At 50.3% G+C, this 17,335-nt stretch overlaps 1 protein-coding gene across 3 annotated transcripts in view; it reads left to right on the top strand.

Annotated features, from left to right (window-relative positions):
* CCDC12 (coiled-coil domain containing 12) overlaps positions 1-15,991 on the top strand; it is a 34,246-nt gene extending 18,255 nt beyond the window's left edge. Inside the window, exons 2-7 of one of the 3 annotated variants that reach the window (XM_010561871.1) lie at positions 1,310-1,380; positions 12,340-12,419; positions 14,197-14,258; positions 14,359-14,393; positions 14,808-14,884; positions 15,194-15,991. In XM_010561871.1, coding sequence (XP_010560173.1) covers positions 1,310-1,380; positions 12,340-12,419; positions 14,197-14,258; positions 14,359-14,393; positions 14,808-14,884; positions 15,194-15,273 — 405 coding nt within the window. In that variant the 3' untranslated portion in view covers positions 15,274-15,991. The other 2 variants (XM_010561862.1, XM_010561879.1) reach the window with 2 other exon arrangements.
* Positions 15,992-17,335: the final 1,344 nt, after the last annotated feature.

Here is a 17,335-nt window from a genome sequence, read left to right as displayed (position 1 = left end):
ATGAATGTTGGCACAACAGCCCCCATATGTTTGTGGCAATGTGAATTGTAGCCAGGTACTACAAATGCTATGTATTTATTACCAGGTAACTTGGGTAATACTTCTCCTGGAGCTGGTCACGCTCAAGGAAATAAAGACTTAATCTGCTATCTGCTAGAGCTGCGACATTTTCCTTTTCATTTGGAGGATGATGGGGGAGTTAAATCCCAAAAGCAACAGCTTCCAGGGAAGTTGTTCATTCATTGCATTTGCTATAACAATATACTCTGCAAAATAAGGGCAGATGTGGTTGTCACGGAGCATACTTTGTTCAGTGGTTGAATGAAATTAGTTAATCAGTGTGAGAACCAAACAAAACCCTTTCCAGCTCATTATTGTTAATGCTCAATATCTGTGCCTGTCTGGATAATAAATATAATTGGTAACTTGACTAATAAGCTGTTAGTGCCAGTGTATGGATGATGCAAAATGAGCCTCTTTACAATACTGTAACACCCTGTTAAAGAGAAATTTGATTTATGTTACTGCACGGTGTTTCTGGAGCTGAAATTAGACCCTTTGTTGTGCTGATCGCTGTTTGATTCCTGCCGTCTTGTTTTGCAACCTCTTAAAATGTCCAGAATGATTACTTAGGAGAAAGAAAAGGGACCTGTGGAAAGCCTGCTGGCGTGTGCTCCCTGGACTTTTGCAGGTGATCTGCTGTGTCGTGAGCCAGCCGAGTGTGGGCTTGCTCACTTCCTAAACTTTTATTATCTCTTCTGTCTGCCTATAGTTCCCTTCAATCAATGCAATAATACCTGTCCTTTCTTCTGGATCCTGGAGTGTGGGATTTAACTTCAGGTCCCTGCCACAGCAACACAGTGAAGGCATACATGGCTGCTGGCTGTCCTCTGTTTTGCTCAGTGCCCTGATCTCCTTTTTCTCTGCAATTTAATGCGAGGTGGTAATTCAAACATGGGATGAGGCTTCTGAGCTCTGTTATTGATTGCAACTTGCTGTTTGCTCTCTGAATTGATGCAGTTACCAGCAATAAAAGGGGATATCAGCACTGAGTGGCGTGATTGCCTCCGAGAGGAAAATTAAATTTTCCTTGCCCATTCTTACGTTTGTTTATGGTGCTATCTGTACAAGCAGTATACTAAAGGGATAAAAAGGAAAACAGGCTTAATTTAAAGGTGTCATAATTTAAAAGTCATTTCAAACTGTGCATTGCTGTTTGCCCTGTGCCCTCCGGGAGGGTTTCTGGGCTGCTGTTTGCTCTGTCATTTCCAGAGAGGCCAAGGCCTGACAGATCAACTTCTTCTTTCAGAATAAGGACAGCGGTGAACGTGAGAACAAGCAGCTCAGAGAAGATGATGAAGAGGAGACTGTCAAGCACAAGTAATTATTTATTTATTCCCACTTGTCTCTCTTGTATGTATTGTTCAGGTGCTGCTCTCATGTTTGCTAATTAGGATCTTTCCTTGGCTTCTAACATGCAATTTTTTTTTTAGTGTGAATTTGATCTCATGGTGTAAGTGATCTGAGATGGGGGAATAAAGATGAAAAGCCTGGGGCTGACTTGCAGCGTTTCTGGGGGTAGTAGGGGGAAGGTGCTGCCATCAGAGGCGTCAGGAGCATTTAGGCTGCCTTGCTTTAGGCTCCTTTGAATTCAACAGCCATTGCTGCATCTCTGTGCCCTGCATGTGTGTCATTTTAGGTGTGGATATTTTTTTTCCATGAACGGAGGCCCTCAGGGTACATGTGTCTGTTTAACTGTGGCCCACCGCTGTTCTCTCTTGTCACCGGAAAATGTGAGCACAAAACTAACCGAGGCGGGGTGTCACTCCTGGCAGGACCAGCTGACTGTGCAGTTGGTTTCCTGCCGGTAAAAATGCCGTCAGGTCTCCTTTGGAGACGATGGGGGGTGAAGTTTGGTTTGAAGATGCAGGACGTAACCTTTTCTCATCACTTTACTGGCTAGAAACCTCCTCTGTGGGAGGTGTGCATCAGAGATGCTGCTGCAGATGAGCATGTGTGCTCTGCTGAGAGAGTAAAATCCTCGCCACTTTTTGGGAATAACTCCCAGCAGAAAATGCATCCCTTCTTGAGAACAGCCTGCCTGGATTTGGGGCTGGGAGTGCTTCTTGAGAACCATCACTGAGACTGAACTTTGTAGGCGCCGTGGTTGGGTTTCATGCCGGAAGAGGCACGAGGTCTGGGCTGAAGCTGAAACAGGAGCTAGAGGTCTTGGAAATGATGATGAATAATGAATAAACAGCTCTTGAGCCCTGCCACTCGATATGCAGCGTGGTGAGGTGATGCAGTGTGCGGTGGTCCGCTGACGAGCAGCATCAGGCCTTGGCTGTCTCTACCATGCAATGAGCTGGCATTGTTGGGCTAGCAGTGATGTGCTCCTGCTCCCGAACTGGAATTATGTATTGGTCCACTAAATCTCTGAAAAAAAATTTTTTTTTCTACTCCGACTGACTTTCAGGCTGGGGTTTGTGGCTTTTTAGCCACTGCTGAGCAGCCTGGAGTGTTTCAGAGGTGATGTGGTTTCATACCAAGTCTCTGGCAACACTGCTGTCAAGTTGGTAAATCACTTTTTCTGAAAGTGCTTGTTTGTGAGCTCTTATGGCAGGTTCTGCAAAAAGCCTTCCCCTGCTTGTGGGTGATGCCCTTGAAACTTCACTGAGGTTATATGTAGAGAGCAAAGGTGTTGAGTAGGAACTCCCTGCAGATGTGGGCACAAGGCTTCTCCTGAAATATGTGGGAGCGATGCCTTTGGGGAGTCAGCTTTTGGGGTGAAAAATTTGCTTTCCAGATAGATTTTCCTGCGGGAGTCTGTAGCTCTTTGTCCGCCTATCCAAGTACAGCATGTTTTGTCGGGATCCAAATGTAACTTTGCAAGGCAAATTAGAGCAAGATCTGCTCTGCAGGAAATGTTTGAATCACAAATTTGGCTGAGATGATTCTTAGCTTTTGCTTTACTTGTTGAATGTCCTTTTTCTGTCGCCAGAATTGGATGTGTGTTTTTAACAAGATCTAGAAGGCCGGCGAGCTGATAACTTGATTTCATCTTAGATTTTTATTTCCCAATAGTGTAGCTGAACTTTCTCAGCCCTTTGAAAAAGGGAACTGCTGTGCACTAATGCCCTGTTGGCTGGTGGCAAAAGGTAAGCTGAGATAATCTGCTAGCGTTTACCCTAAATTTAAGAAACAAGGGGTCCTGGTAACTGAAATCTGCCTTCCCTGTGAACCACTCCCTCGCCCCAAACAAGCATCTCAATAGCTGTGCTGCTTTCTCAAGCTGAAAACCACCAAGAGCACACATGGGGAGGGGAAATCTAGTGGTTCAATAAATAATCCTGTGGCCTGTACACAGGGTTTAGGTGCAGTGACCACCCTGAAAAGCTGGCAGCACCCTGGGCTTTTTCTGCAGGGTGGTTCCTTCTCCATCCCTGCAGCTGCACCTTCTGTGCCAGCCTGCACCCGAGACCATCCTTTATACCCTATAAAAAGGACAGAACTGCCAGGCACTGGCTTTACTAATATTTTCATGCTGCCTATGTGACGACACACTTTTTGGCAGCTTCCTGTTTTTTTTCCGATTGACTCAAATCTCCTCCCCCCCCTTTTTTCTTTTTTTTTTTTGTTCCTTGTTTTTATCTTTCATGCTGCAAGCTACCACTGCAGGAACAAGTGCTGACGAAGCCCTCTGTGAAAACCCTGATACACTCGCAGCAATTTCAGCTCAGGCTATCTCTGATCTGAGCTCTCAGGGGAGTTTTTATCTGTAATTGCAAAGAGCTCAGGTTATTTTATTTTTTTTAACCAGTTATGCTTAGCCCACTGACCAGGAAACACCTTCCACCACGGTGCAGCCTGCAATCTGCCTTTGCAAGGAACAGGGTGTGGGTGGACTTTGGCCCTTCCGCCCCATTCCCGTGGGGAAAAGCAGTCGTTTTGGGGTTTGGGGATCTGCAAGGCGAGTGCTGTGTAAAGCCATGGCTGGCTGGAGACTGGCATTGCCGCCCCGCCGGGAGCAGAGAGGCGTTGAGCTTTGAAGTTGTGTTGCAGTTCTGCAAGCGTAGCTCGTCGGGGATGTTAAAAGTGTAAATAAAAATCCAAAGTAGGGCTTGGAGAGGGAGGGGGAAAAAAAAATCTTCAACTCTTCACCTTAACTAGAAATTAAGCTCCATGAGCTGCTGTTAATCAGCTGCTGGTGTTTCAACACTTAGTCATCCTTTAAAATTACAGCTCTGTGCTGTGCCGCTTGCAGAGATGAATTTCTGGGAGGAGCTGGGGAAGGTAGGGGTTGGGAAATGCAATCTCTCCCCTTGCTGTGGGAAGAATGTCACAGGGCAGGTCAAAACCACTGTCAGACTTTTTTTTTTACACAAAAAAATACAGCAGTGAGTCTGCTCAGTGTTGGCTTTAGCTTGGCAGGACAGCCAAGGCAGTAGCAAGGATAGCTGCTGTGCGGATGTGCTTCCTTACATCTTGGAGTGTGGAGACCTTGATGGAGAGCTTCCAAAGAACAGAAAAAAAAAAATCAAATATGGGTGATGGCAGTGTCTGCTTGTAGGCTGAGCTCCGTACATGTGGTGCGTTTGATTGACATCTGTGTGGACAGCTGAACCTGTTACCACTGATGGCTTGTCCTGATGGATGCAGTGCAATGAGTCAGGCTCTATCACCACCCCAAATCTCCCACGTTGGGGAGGTGCTTGGCCCACGGCAGGAGGAGGTGGGCACGGGCAAGGCTGTGTAGTGTCGCACCTTTTGCTCAGTGCCGGAGAAGGGAGAACAGGAGTTCAGATGGCTGCATCTACCTGGGTAGTAACCAGTGGGGGTACTGGATGAGGAGATTCAGGAGCCAGCAGGACCTAGGCTCCCTTCTGAAGATGCTTGTCCCCATTTTGATGCAGTACAGAGCCCTTCTCCCCTCCAGGGCTGTGAGGATGCTGTGGACCTTCCCTCTGGTTAGAGCTGTGCCTGTCTCTCTCTGGAGGAGAGAGCAGGGAGATGATCTGCTTTCACAGGGAAGGCCCCATGGAGCTTCAGCTGGTCCGAAGCCTGGCTGCACCTTCCTAACAGAGGCTGTTGATGTGTTCAATGGGTACCTGGTGACCCTGGCTTTGCCTTGGACAGGCTGGGTGTCCCTCTGCCTGTCCCCCAGCGGCAGGGTGCAGGGGTGATGCAGCTGAAGGTCCCTCCTACCCAAACCTACCCCAAACCCTGGTCCCTCCTGCCCAACCCTTGGCTATGAGTTCCCAGCATCTTCCCAGCAGTCCACTCTTTTTCAGTAGTCATTGCTGGGAACGCATCCCCGCTGTAACCAAACCACAGCATTTTGGGTGTTGATTTGTAGGTGCGTAGAGCTCCATCTGACCTGCCTGTAGGAGAGCTCTTGGTGTGGTGTGGGGGCATGGCTGTGCATAGCCCTGAGCTTATGTGGAGTGCCTTTTTGCTCACAGACCTTGTGCTGGCTATGTGTTGAGACAGTGGATCCGAACCTGGTTATTGAAGTGTGGAGTGCAGCAGAGTCGTGCTTGGCACTATTTTGAGGCTGGCTAGGAAGATGTTGAGGTCCTGTGGCCATCCGAATGCTACCAAAGTACCTTCAAGGCCTCTTTTTGGCTTGAGCCTCATGGGTAGCAGGTAGTTTCTGACCCACCACCAGCTGAAGAAGCTGAAGAAACCCCATAAGAGCATGGGCGAAGCGTGCTCTTGCACCAGCACGCGGAGGAGGGTAGCTGGGTGCTGCAGGCAGGGTCAGGGTTTGCACATCAGCCAGCTCCTGGTGCTGCATCACCAGCCTGCGTCCCGTGCTGCAGATTGAGTGTGGGTTTTGTCCCAGTTGTATTTACTGTTCTTGAAGTTGCTTGTGTCTGCCTGGAAAGCACTCAGCTGCCTGGTAGAGCAGTGTGGGAGGCCGGATGGCCTTGTGGCACCTGACTGCATTTGAAGAGCTGCTCTTGCAGCTCTCCTGCAACACCTGGGAATACATCTCTCCCCATCTGTGCTCCCCCAGGAAGCATGTCCTGAGAAACCAGCTGCCTCGGCAAGTTTTGGGGGCTTGTGGTGTTAATAGAGGCATTTGTTTTTTTGGCATTCCCCGAGTGCCTTTTGGCAGCCGCTTGGGGAGGAGGATGTGCTCTGACATGCTCAGCTATTTGAGCATGAGCAGCCCTCTTCCAGCAAAAAGAGATTGCTCCTCAGAGGGTGGGTGCTGATGGGTCTCTGCCTCTGCTTGTTGCTTGCTCCTTTTCTGCCTTGGGTGAGGAATTCAGGAACAAAGGCAACAACTTTGTCCTCTTGATCAAACAGCAGCTCTGGACCTCTGTGTTAGAGACATGTCTATCCTCCTGCAAGAGAAGGTGCGAGGAGAGCCTTGACTAACATGGTGTGTGTTTGGGATGTGGAAGTAATTTCTTGGTTTCTAAGTTGGAGCAGATGCGGATTGTCTTGGTGTGTATCTTGGTTGCTGGAAAGGTCACTGTGTGCCGTGAGGCAGCCTGGAGATGTATGGACCATGCTTTTGATCCCGCCCAACTGTAGGGAAGCCTCTAGGAAGGTTGCAGCAGGAGGTGGTGCACCCAGATGTCAAAGCTGTCTGCAAGGGGAAAGGGGGGGGGGGAAAAGGAAAAGAAAAAAAAAAAAAGGGGGGGGGGGGGTTGTGAAATTAAGTCCATGCCAGGATTGATGGGTGTTGTATAGCAAGGCTTGCAGTGCCGCAGAAGGGTGATGGTGCTGTAGAGTTCCCTCAGCACCCATGGGTGATCACGCAATGCCCTGTATGTGCTAAGTGACTTTGTAGAGAAGTGCAGCAGGCTGGTGGGGGGGTGAACAAGGGGAGCAAAGAGGGTATAAGGGTCCAAGCCTGAAATCTCTGCCCAAATGCTCTTCATCTGGTTCTTTCCATGGGGCCTGCAGATGGTAGGAAAGCAAATAAGCTTGCCAGTCAGTTAAACTCACTATATGGTGAATTTTCTCTGGAAAAAAAAATCAGGGGAGCTGTAGAAAAAGCTTGAAAATGACTTCTGCTATGTGGTTTGCAACTGGAAACAGAAGAGGGAAGTGTTTGCTGCCACTGAAGAGGATCTGAGTGCTGCCCCAGGGGACACCTTCACCGCATGGCCCCGCAGGTACCCCAGCGTCCCTGCTCCTTTCACGTTCTTCAGCAGCTCGGCGTGGGCTCCCTCCAACTTGGGCCCCAGACCTCCTGGATTGCTGCTTAAGTTGCCTGCTTTGCTGTTCTTGGTTGTCTGGCTGTCTTGTCGGTGCTTCTTCAAACCTTCTTGCCATCGTGGGGTATGTGATGAAGCAGAGGAGGGTCCACCAAACCACCACTCCTTCAAGGATTTCAGACCTCCCTCGTATCTTCTGTCGCAGTAGTTTCTTTATGTGTTTGAGTGTGGCTTCCCAGGACCACCCAGGAGTAAGTGAATTTTGGAGATGCAGAGAAATAAAATTAAATTATTGTGCTGGTTCCTCTTTAAAGGACAATGTGGAAATGGTTGCCCAGGACAGCAAGTTGGAGTGGCTCTTGCAAAAATGGAAGGCTCTGAAAATGGGGGCTCTGGACTAGCTTGGGAAGGTCAAAGGGTAGCAAATTCTCAAACAAGATGGTATTTTTTCAGGGCTTTGGAAAGAAAATTGCCTGAAATGGCTGAGATATGATTTAGAACACCCAGGACTGCCCTAAACTGCTTCCGAAGAATGGAAAGGCTCTACCATGGCACTTCAAAAGTAGTCGTCTGGGATCTGGGTGTTTAAAACCACTTTGTTTGATGCAGCAGAGGAAGCATCTATTTTTTATTTCTAGCTTTTTCTTCTTTTTTTCCCCTAGTTATCAGGTGCCTAGAGACGATGCTGAGGAGCACAGGAGACATTTAAGAAGGGTGATATGAAGGGCTTAAGGGAGACTGAGAGGTGAAGAGCTGTGGAGGACACCTGCTTCTGATCCTGGGCAGAATAAGCAGGGTCTGCAAACACTGCTGGACTCCTGTATTCTCCTGCTAGTATCTGTCCTGCTGAGGTCTGCTTGCCTCTTTCACCTCCAGAAGCACTAAGAAAACTGTACTGAAATGTCCCAGCCAGCTTTCCTCGGCCCCTAACCTTGTCCTCAGAGAGGTAAAAATAGGAGGGTGCTCTTGAAGCAGTCTAGTGGGTGCAGCTTCAAGTGACTGTGATAGTAACTATGGGAGCGAGGATGCTGTGACATCTAAAGAAATCACCGTTACAGGGTTTCTTGGCAAACCCGTTCCCCATGCTCCTGATGCAAGGACATCAGCAAGTGGGTGCTTCACCAGAAGGCTTGGAAAGATCCATTCATCAGCTGAAAACTGGTGTTTGCTCCATAAAGCCCTTGGGACTGGAGGAGTAAAGCAAAAAACAACCTCGCAGACTGCTTTGAGTGTCCTGTATTTTGCATTGAGATAGCTCTTTGCATTCTGCGCATACCCTGCATGCCGTGCTGTTTCCAACCCGCCTGCTTCAAAGAAAAGCTGACTCTCTTCTTCCCCAGCAAGGAGCTCCGGGCTGGAGTGGAAAGTGGATTTGAGGCATTCCTGGCCCAAAACAGGGAACCTGCCACCCCTGACAGGCTTTCAGGAGATGCTGGGAGGCTGTGTGTGCTGCTTTCCTATGTAATCACTGCAGCTACCCAAATCCTCTTGCATTCCTAGGAGCTTCCAGCACAGACCTGCACTCACTGCTGGCCATAAGGTTATAACTACCTCCATCCGTAGCAGTCCTGGCTGGTTTGGGCTGAAATGGGCTGGGAAACACTGCACAAGGTGCTCAAGTTGCTGGAGATCTTCTGGGTTGGGCACATGCATCACTTCTAAGGAGATGCTGATAAAATCTGCTAGTGACTGCACAAGCTTGACCCCACCCTAAAGCCAAATGGTTCAAACCCAGTTCTTGTCAGGGTGCTCAGTCCTTCCGGAGAAGTGTTAAGCGCTCACATTAGTGCTGGTGCATTGCCCTGAGGTGCCCTCCACCCCTGGGAGCTGCACTCCCTAACCTGGCTCCTACGTGCCCGTTCTGCCATGGAGCTTGTTGTTAGCTCTGGGGTTTTTTTTTTGTTTTTGTGGAAGCTTGGATAATTCATCACTTGTAAAGCATGCTGGGCTGTCTTTCTGGAACGCAGTGCTAGAGGAACTGCTGGCACCTGAACTTTATTTAACCCACCTCTGTGGAAGACCAGCAACTTCTTCTAAATCTATATATTTTTAACCCTTGCCTGCCTTCAAGTTACTTGGGGTAGCACTGCCCTGCTCCTCATCTCTCTGTTTTTACAGACGTACTTGTGCACAGAAGAAGGGGGAGATAAGTGTTCCGCTCCTGCTGGTGCGTGGTGAAATCCCTGAGCCCCCCGAGGAGGCACCCGTGGGGACCGCTGGGCACCGAGAATTACCAGAGGCAGGTGCGAAAGCTGCTCTTGCCTTGCACAGTTAATTAAAGGGATCAATTTTTGTTTGTTTTCTCCTGCCGCTTGTGGTTGTGCACGGGTTTAATAAGGATCTGAAAGCACCGGTGCCAGGTGCAGGGGGATCTTCTGGGCACAGCCTCGTAGCCCATCTCTTCGCCCCCACATGTCGGCTGCTTCCCCTTCTGCCAGACCCGTGCTGCTGCTCGTCCCATCTGCGGCAGAACCTGCCAAGTTGTGCCTTATGGTTTTCTTTTTTTAAGCTTGTGGATAAACCTCCAGTGAGCATGAGCAGTGCTGGACTGCAAGGCTTTTGTTTGCAAGCTGAGGTGGGGCTTTCTGGGTGGGAAGAGTGTCAGGGAGCAGGTTTAAACTCCAGTTCCTCTTTGTGTGTTCCCCAAGTGGTGCTGAAGCCCTGCAGCAATGTAATGAAGGGCTGGACACCCTTCTTGTAGCAGGAACCAGACCTCCAGACTGTGTGTCCCTTGAAATGTGGGATCTGGGAGTTTCTGCTGCAAACAGAAGACCTCTTAGCTCTCTGCTGGTTTGGCTGTGGCCGAGCAGCTGCAGCTCCCATTGCATACGCAAAACGATGATTTTAAAATATTGCTTGTCAAGGTGTAATGGTAACATCTTGCTGGACCGAAAGAAACAGCTCACTTAGCTCATAGCCCTCTTGTTTTAGGTGATCTGGCTGTAGGGAGTCTGGGTTTGGATCTCTTTCACCTGCAAGTAAATCTCTCTAAACATGAGCTAGAGACCAGAAAGTCTGGGAGATATTGAAAGTTCGCATTCTGCAGGCTCTGCCACTTTGTCAGATAAATCCTCTCCAGTGAGTGTAAGTCAGCCTGTGGTCAGATGTCTAATATCGCAGCCTGAGGTCCTGTTCCCTCCTGGATGAATTAGCTGCTCCTCTTCCTCCCCTGGCCTCCCAGGTTAGCAACAAAATCCTGCTAAGTGGAGATTGTCTGTAAAATCATGGAATAATGGTGATTTCTGTATGCCTGGAGATGGTATCTCCTTCTGCAAAAAAATTATCACTTGATCCTCCAGGATCAGCCTTCCTGAAAAAAACTGCCTTTCTGGCTGGGGATTGATGGTGATCAGTACAGGTTAATTTAATAAATCCCTCTTTACAGGATATGTGTGTGTAAAAATACACATAAAACTCGGCACAGCAACCTGTGTTTGTGTGGTGAAGGTGCTCTTGGTCTGGGGGAGGTATTGCAGCTACATGCTAATCTCTCCTGTGTTTCTTTTAAGCATTCTTTCTCCCAGTGCTGGGGAAGTTGTTCCTGTTTCACGGTGTTGCAGTGATGTGAGGGCTCGTGGGACTTGGGCTTGATTACACAAGAAATGTCTGCAAGTCTCCTAATCTGCCTGGCCCCTGGTTTCCAGTCTGCTGGTTGCATTTATCGCAGGTCTTGCTGAGCTCCAACCACGTGCTCCCACCACCTCCGTGGCACTAGCCGTGGTGTGGGTCGGACTCTTTGGAAGTAGATTCACCTGCTGGAGAGGGGATGGGATGACGTGGGAAGGGTAGGACCTCCCTGCTGTGCTCCAGGGACCTCTGAGGTTGGGGTTTTTTGTGCTTCTCAGATAAGTGTGGCCATCTGACCGCTGACTACCTTCTTATCACCTCTTCTGGGCTGTAGCTTCTTCACCCTTTATTTTGCTGCTCTTTGCTTTGACTGTAAACCCTTGGGATGGGTTGTATCTCACTTGCTTCTCCATCAGTAAAGTCTAGCAGGGAAGTGGCCCCAGGTCTCAGCTATGTGCTGGGAAGAAGAATGGTAATATTCAACCATTGATTTTCCTGCCTGATAAAAGCGCCCTCTCCTGTGTTTGCATCTGGGCTCTCTGTGTCCTCTGCAGTGGCACAGCCACCCTCATTGCTGCCAAGGGCTTTGCTGACAGCTGGGGCAGGAGCATTGCTGGGCAGCAAGTGCCTTAGTTTCTATTTAAACTGATTAAACCCATCGATAGTGTTAAATGAGTTTAAGCTACTTAATTTGCCCTGTGGGCTAGTGTACTGTTACATCCAGCAGCCTGCAGAGCGCATTGTAGGTATGTGTAAGCAGCTGGAGGTGGGATAGGGTCTTGCGAGCTTGATTTTTCAGGGCTGTGGTTTTGGAAATGCCTGTGCTTGAAGCTTGCAGGGTTTGACTTCATTGGGAATCAGCCTGGAGGTGCACATGACTGAGGTTGTCTAATGGTTGTCCATTTGAGGCCCAAATTATTTGGGAGATGTGTAAAAAGAACAGCCTTGAAATGGGGGAAACCAGCATCTGAGTATCGGGGAGGTGTGTGCACTGGGGAGAGGGCTGACTGCTGACTCCTGAGCTCTCCTGGAGAGAGGTGGAAGGATGGGTGAACTTCTGGGTGTCATTTGGATATCATCGTCCCTGTCGCCACCAGCTCTGCCACGCATTTGCTCAGGAACCTGAATTTGCTCCCCTTATTTGCACCACGTGGCTGACCTGCACCCCTGTTGGTAGCACTTCTAGAAGCATCTCTGGTGACTGGGTAACCACCTTGTACCCTAAATAGTCTTTTTTTTTCCCTGTCCTTCCTGTGTACCCTCCTGGGATCATTTTTTTCCCTGATTGTGGATCTTCTCTGGTGTTGACATCCTGAGTCATATCACTGGGTTGAGACCTAAAAGGGAGCTGGTCTGAAGTTCAGAGCTTTGCAAGGCAGCTTGGGTCTAGCTGCCTCTGCTTGGCTTGCCAAGACATTGCCTTTATTCTGCTGAGCTCCAGGCTGACCCTGCCTTTTCTGACTTGTGTGGGTCACTGCTGGCCCTTGGCCGCTGCCTGCAGCTGCTGATGCAGATGTGCCCCTCGCTAGCGAGAGCCCATGGTCCAGGGCAACGTGGATGTGTCTCACTGCTCTCTGCTCTTCCCTTTCCTCCCCAGGGAGCTCAAACTGCGGAACTACGAGCCCGAAGATGAGGAGCTGAAGAAGAGGAAGGTGCCCCAGGCCAAGCCAGCCTCAGGTGGGTGCAAGCGGGAGTGTGGGAGGTGAAATGAGGGAGCACAAAAGCAGAAGTGTTGCCAGTGGTGGTGCTGGTGCCTGCGGTGAGGCCCCCGCTGCTTTGCTCTGGTCCAGAGGCTTGCAGGCAAGGCAGATCATGCAGAGCTCTTTGCAGGGATTCACTGACTGCTGTAATGAGCCTCTCTCTAACAGCACATCCTACCTCCTCCAGCTGGTGAGCCTCCTTCCCCAGTGGTGTTCCCAGAGAGAATGAGGCAGCACTTGGTGGTCGTGACGACAAATAAAACAGCACGGGACTGTGCATCCAGCCAGCATGCTGCAGAGTGGATGGGTTTTACCCTTTCCAAAAATGAGGTGGCTTGGAAACCTCTGTGTTCCTGCTTGCTCCAACCCAAGGTGGAAAAGCCACTGGGATGTATTCTGGTAGAAGCTTGCTTGTGTGAGGGTGGTAGGTCCTAGGAGATGAGTGTCTGCAGCCCTTGAGGGTGCTGGCATGTCTGAGCAGCCATGGTGGGAGCACTGGAGCTCTCCTGCTGCTGCTGGGCAAGTGTGATGCTTGTAGCCCCTGTTGCTTCATCATCCCTTCTCGCCTGTGGGGACTGCACACCCGGTATTGCACAAGTGGGGTGTGTGTCTGAGCACACAGAGTCCAGCCCCAAACCAAAGGGTTGATACTCAGAGGAACTGAGCTCTCTCTGGAGGATTCTCAAGGAGATTCAGGCTGGTTTTTGTTTGAGTTACCTTTAAACAAATATTAGTCATGAGTCCAGGGTGTTCGGTCTGCTATTTCCTAGCACTGAACCTCTGTGCAGCTCTTCAGAGGGAAGCGAAGGGTAGAAGTCCCCTTGATCTTGAAATATTGAATCTTCCTGGAATAGATATCTTTAAAAACACCCTAAATAAAAAGGCTGCCTTTGGGAGCACGGCAGAGATCTGGTAGGTAGGAATGCTGACACTGCGCTTTCTTTATCCTTTTGTAAAAGTTTAAAACTTCCCCGACTCTTCCCTGGCGTGTGGTTTGGAATCGGGAACAGCAATTTTGACCATTTCCAGTAAAACTCGTGCTCTCTGCCAGCCCTTCTTTGAAGCTGCGGTGCCCATCGGCTGCGGTTCCTGTGTCTGGAGTAACCAGCGTGTCTGTCCTCAGCCACTTTGTGCAGGGGCTGAGGAGGGAGGAGGATGGAGGAGCTGGGACTTAGTGTGGATTCATCTTAAATGTGCCTTGGGCATATCTGTTCAGCGGAGCGGGATTTGCCCTTCCTTGCACAGATGTCTGAGTTGAAAGATGGAGGGCTGTGTTCCAGGTGTGCTTTGCCATTATCCCCAGTATCTGCAGACTTTTATGTAAGGTCTGGGCTGGAGCCTGATTCCTCCAAGATGTCTCAGGCGGTGGCCTTGTAAATGAGTCACGGTGAGTCAAATTCCAGTTTGAACACCTGCGGAGCAGCTGATCCCTGCAGGTCTTACGAAAAGAGGACTTGAACCCAGCAGACTTCTTGCTGCCATTGCTGTTTGTGGCCTTTAATGGTTGTTGGGTTTGCATCACTTTCAGATGATTTTTAGGAGCCTCTGACAGGGTTTGGGTGGTGGAGGGATGCGTGTGCCCATGTGCACTCACTCGTACGTACCATACTCTTAAGGCAAAGATATTCAAATGGGCTTTTATAAAAGCTTTTTGTGAACCAAGCCCAGAGCTCTGGTGGGCTTCCCTGTACCTTGTCCCCTTGGTGTCCTGCCGCTGTGCCCTGTGCTGATGCTGGTCCTGTTCCCCCATCTAGTGGAAGACAAGGTGAAGGACCAGCTGGAGGCTGCCAAGCCGGAGCCCATCATCGATGAGGTGGTATGTATACTCAGAGCTGCTCTGTGCCGGGTGCATCTGTCTGTGTCTAGGCTTGAACCTTGCCTGCAGCTCTCACTGGGTGTCTCCTCTTCCTCCCTAGGATCTGGCAAACCTGGCCCCCAGGAAGCCAGACTGGTGAGTGTCTGCAGAGCCCTGCTCCTGGGGAAGGGGTGTTTGCATCACTGGTGGGTTACAGTCACCTTGAGGTTGTCCGGGTTGGGTTAAAAGTGCTAGAAATGGGAAACCTAGCCCTGCTGTTGAGGAAGATGCAAGGCATGGGGCTGTCTTCCCTTTTCCTGCTTACACCGAGTGACTCCACTGATCCCTTTGGGATGCTTGTCACCATGGTGGCCTCAGTGACAAGGGATGCTCTGGATATTGGGTTGGTTTGTCCATGATCTGCCCTGGTGGCAGACACACACTCTACTCCGTGGTGCTCATAGGAGAGAGAAGGAGTTTGTCTTCCTCTGGGAAAGGTGTAACATGGCCCCTGTGTTCACATCTGCCTGGGGTGAGGATTTGTTCTGACGCTGTCACTCCCCTCCCCAGGGATTTGAAGCGAGATGTAGCCAAGAAACTGGAGAAGCTGGAGAAGAGGACGCAGAGAGCCATCGCTGAATTGATACGTGTGTTATCCTGCCGCAGGGATGGTGTATGGGGTCACCAGTTGTTCCAGAGGGATTACACGATCCTTATTGGGAGCTCGGTTCCTTGCTGTTGGGTTAGGGAGGGACTGGTGGAGCTTGATCCCCTTCCCAAAAGGGTCTGTGAAGCTGTCCATCCCAAGTAGCTTCCCCAAGGCCACACGCATGCTTGGCTTGCGCAGCACGGAAGGATGGTTTGTGGGCTCGGGGGTGGCAGTTCAAGTCCTCCGCTGTGTAGGTTCCCCGGTACAGCTGCTTTATTGCTAAGCCACTGCTGTTTCTCATTTGCAGGAGAGCGGTTGAAAGGGCAGGAGGAGGAGCTGGCATCCGCTGTTGGGTCAGCAAAGCAGGAGGGAAGCGACTCCGACTGAGGAGGTCCATCCAGCAGCCTCGGACCATGGCTCTGCGGGTTTGCTTCTGCCAGCAATGCCGATCCCATTGCTCTCAGGTAGAGGCACCTTGTTGGGACACGCCGCTCACCAGCGTTCTGCTAAGAAGCCCACAAATCCTACTGTGCCTGAAGGAGAGGGGCAGATCCAAGGAGCCCTGCTGTCCCCTTTTGGACTATGGCTGGCTGTTGAGGAACATTTCATAGATAGCTTTTGGGGACCACGGGGCGCTGATGTGAGCAGGACAGACACCCATGTTAGCTTGAACCTAGGCTGCCAGGACTCAGAGTGAAGAAGATGTGGGCAAAAGGGCTAGTGCCAGAGAAGGTAAATTCAAGCTAACTCTCTTGTCGCTTGCTGGGTAAGCAAGAAGATGCCCACACATCCAACAGCCCTTGGAGAGGCATGACCATTTCCCAGGGGACTGATGCTCCCGTTCCTGCACAGAGATGCCTTTTTCAAGGTGCTCCTTTTTGCAGAAGAGCTGGCGTAACTGCCATGTGGGGAACAACGAGGTCTCTTGCTCTAGAGAACTGGCTGTGAGTATTTGGGAACATCCATGGTCAGACCCAGCATGTGCAGAATAACTCTGCTGGAAGGGGCTGTGCAGCTCGGGACTCTGTTGGCTCTGCGTCCAGTTGAGGTTAACGTGGGGTTTGTTCTGTTCTCTGAAGTTTCCTGACTCTCCAGGCTGTGCAGCATGTACTACTCCTCTATATGTTTTATAATTGACAAAGTTTGTTAAATCTTTTCATAATAAAACAGTCTTGCAGCGGAAGAAGTTGTCACTTGTTCTGCAGAGGTCTGGGTGGAGGCAGCTCACTTCATCTCCCTTATGTCTGGGGGGATTTCAGACCATTGTGCACTGGTCCCTGTCCCCTTCGCTTCCCCAGGATGGGGAGCAGCAGGCTTCAGTTCACGTAAGTTTGAGGTGGCCGAGCTGTAGCTACAGCAGGTCAAGCACAACTCCTGGGCCGGAGCTGTGCCATGGATGGGGCAACCTGGGGTGATGCCAACCCCATGCTGCTGGAAGTGAGTGGGTGGGATGCTGCAGAGCAGACCCTGCATCTTCCCTGGGAGCCTTTGCTGTGGCTCTTGGAGATCTTGCAGGATGGCTGCCTTGGTCAGGCCTGATTTTATGGGCTCCTGAATCCTCTGTGTTTGATTCAAAAGTGTTTTTGTCCCAAGGTAAAACATCTGGTGTGTATAGCTTTGACAGTGGTATTTACAGAAGAGTTCACTTGTGATAAAAATAGCTGTTCCTGTTAATGCACGCATCCTGCTGCTTTTAAAAGCCGTTGAAAGGAGCTGCTGGCAGGGAGAGGTCCTTCATGCAGCAGCAGCCTGCCTTGGAGGGGAGTAGTATTTCTGATCTTGTGCCTGCTGGAGTGTTGGTGGCTGGAGCTGCCATCTCTGATTGTCACCAGCTAGACGAGGTCCTCATGCAGGACAAGATCAGTCCCAGCCATGCTGTATACAGACTGATCGATGTTTGTCCCTCTGCCAGGATCTGCTGCTACTGCCTGCTGCTCCATGGTTGCATGTGGTGAGGACACCCGAGGGGCTTTCTACCTGCAAGAGCCCCATTCCTGCTTCCAGATGATGGGCTAGGAGCAAAGATCTCCTGAAACATCCTCTCGTTCCTCCAGCTTCCATGCAAACACGGCTGCTTAAAGTCCTCCATCCCCAGCTGCCTCCCCTCTCCTTTGGCTTGCCTGTTCCTGGTATTTGCAGCCATCCCTGCTCCATCCTCCCCTCGGGCTGGTGCTTGTCACCCCTTAGAGGGGCTCTTTCCCAGGTACATGGGGCCAACAAGGAGACAAACATCTCATGGAGTGAGATGGAGGGAGACCTGTACCCACCTGGGCCAGTGAGTATCTAGCACCAGGCTCTAATGTTGGTCTGTGGTTGTGGAGTCCCTGTGGGCTGCCTAGTGGAAAAGCACCTGGGATGAAAGCCCAGCCATCTTCCCGGGGGTCATTTTTGGGCTATTTTTATTGTTTTGCCCTATTCTTCCCTGGGCAGGAGGCAGCTTAGTGCTCCT

Source organism: Haliaeetus leucocephalus, unplaced genomic scaffold, assembly GCF_000737465.1.
Source record: "Haliaeetus leucocephalus isolate CR32 unplaced genomic scaffold, Haliaeetus_leucocephalus-4.0 Scaffold0, whole genome shotgun sequence".
Classification (NCBI taxonomy): Eukaryota; Metazoa; Chordata; class Aves; order Accipitriformes; family Accipitridae; genus Haliaeetus; species Haliaeetus leucocephalus.
Note: the sequence above shows the minus strand (reverse complement) of the source record. Positions and strands in the feature narration are given on the sequence as shown.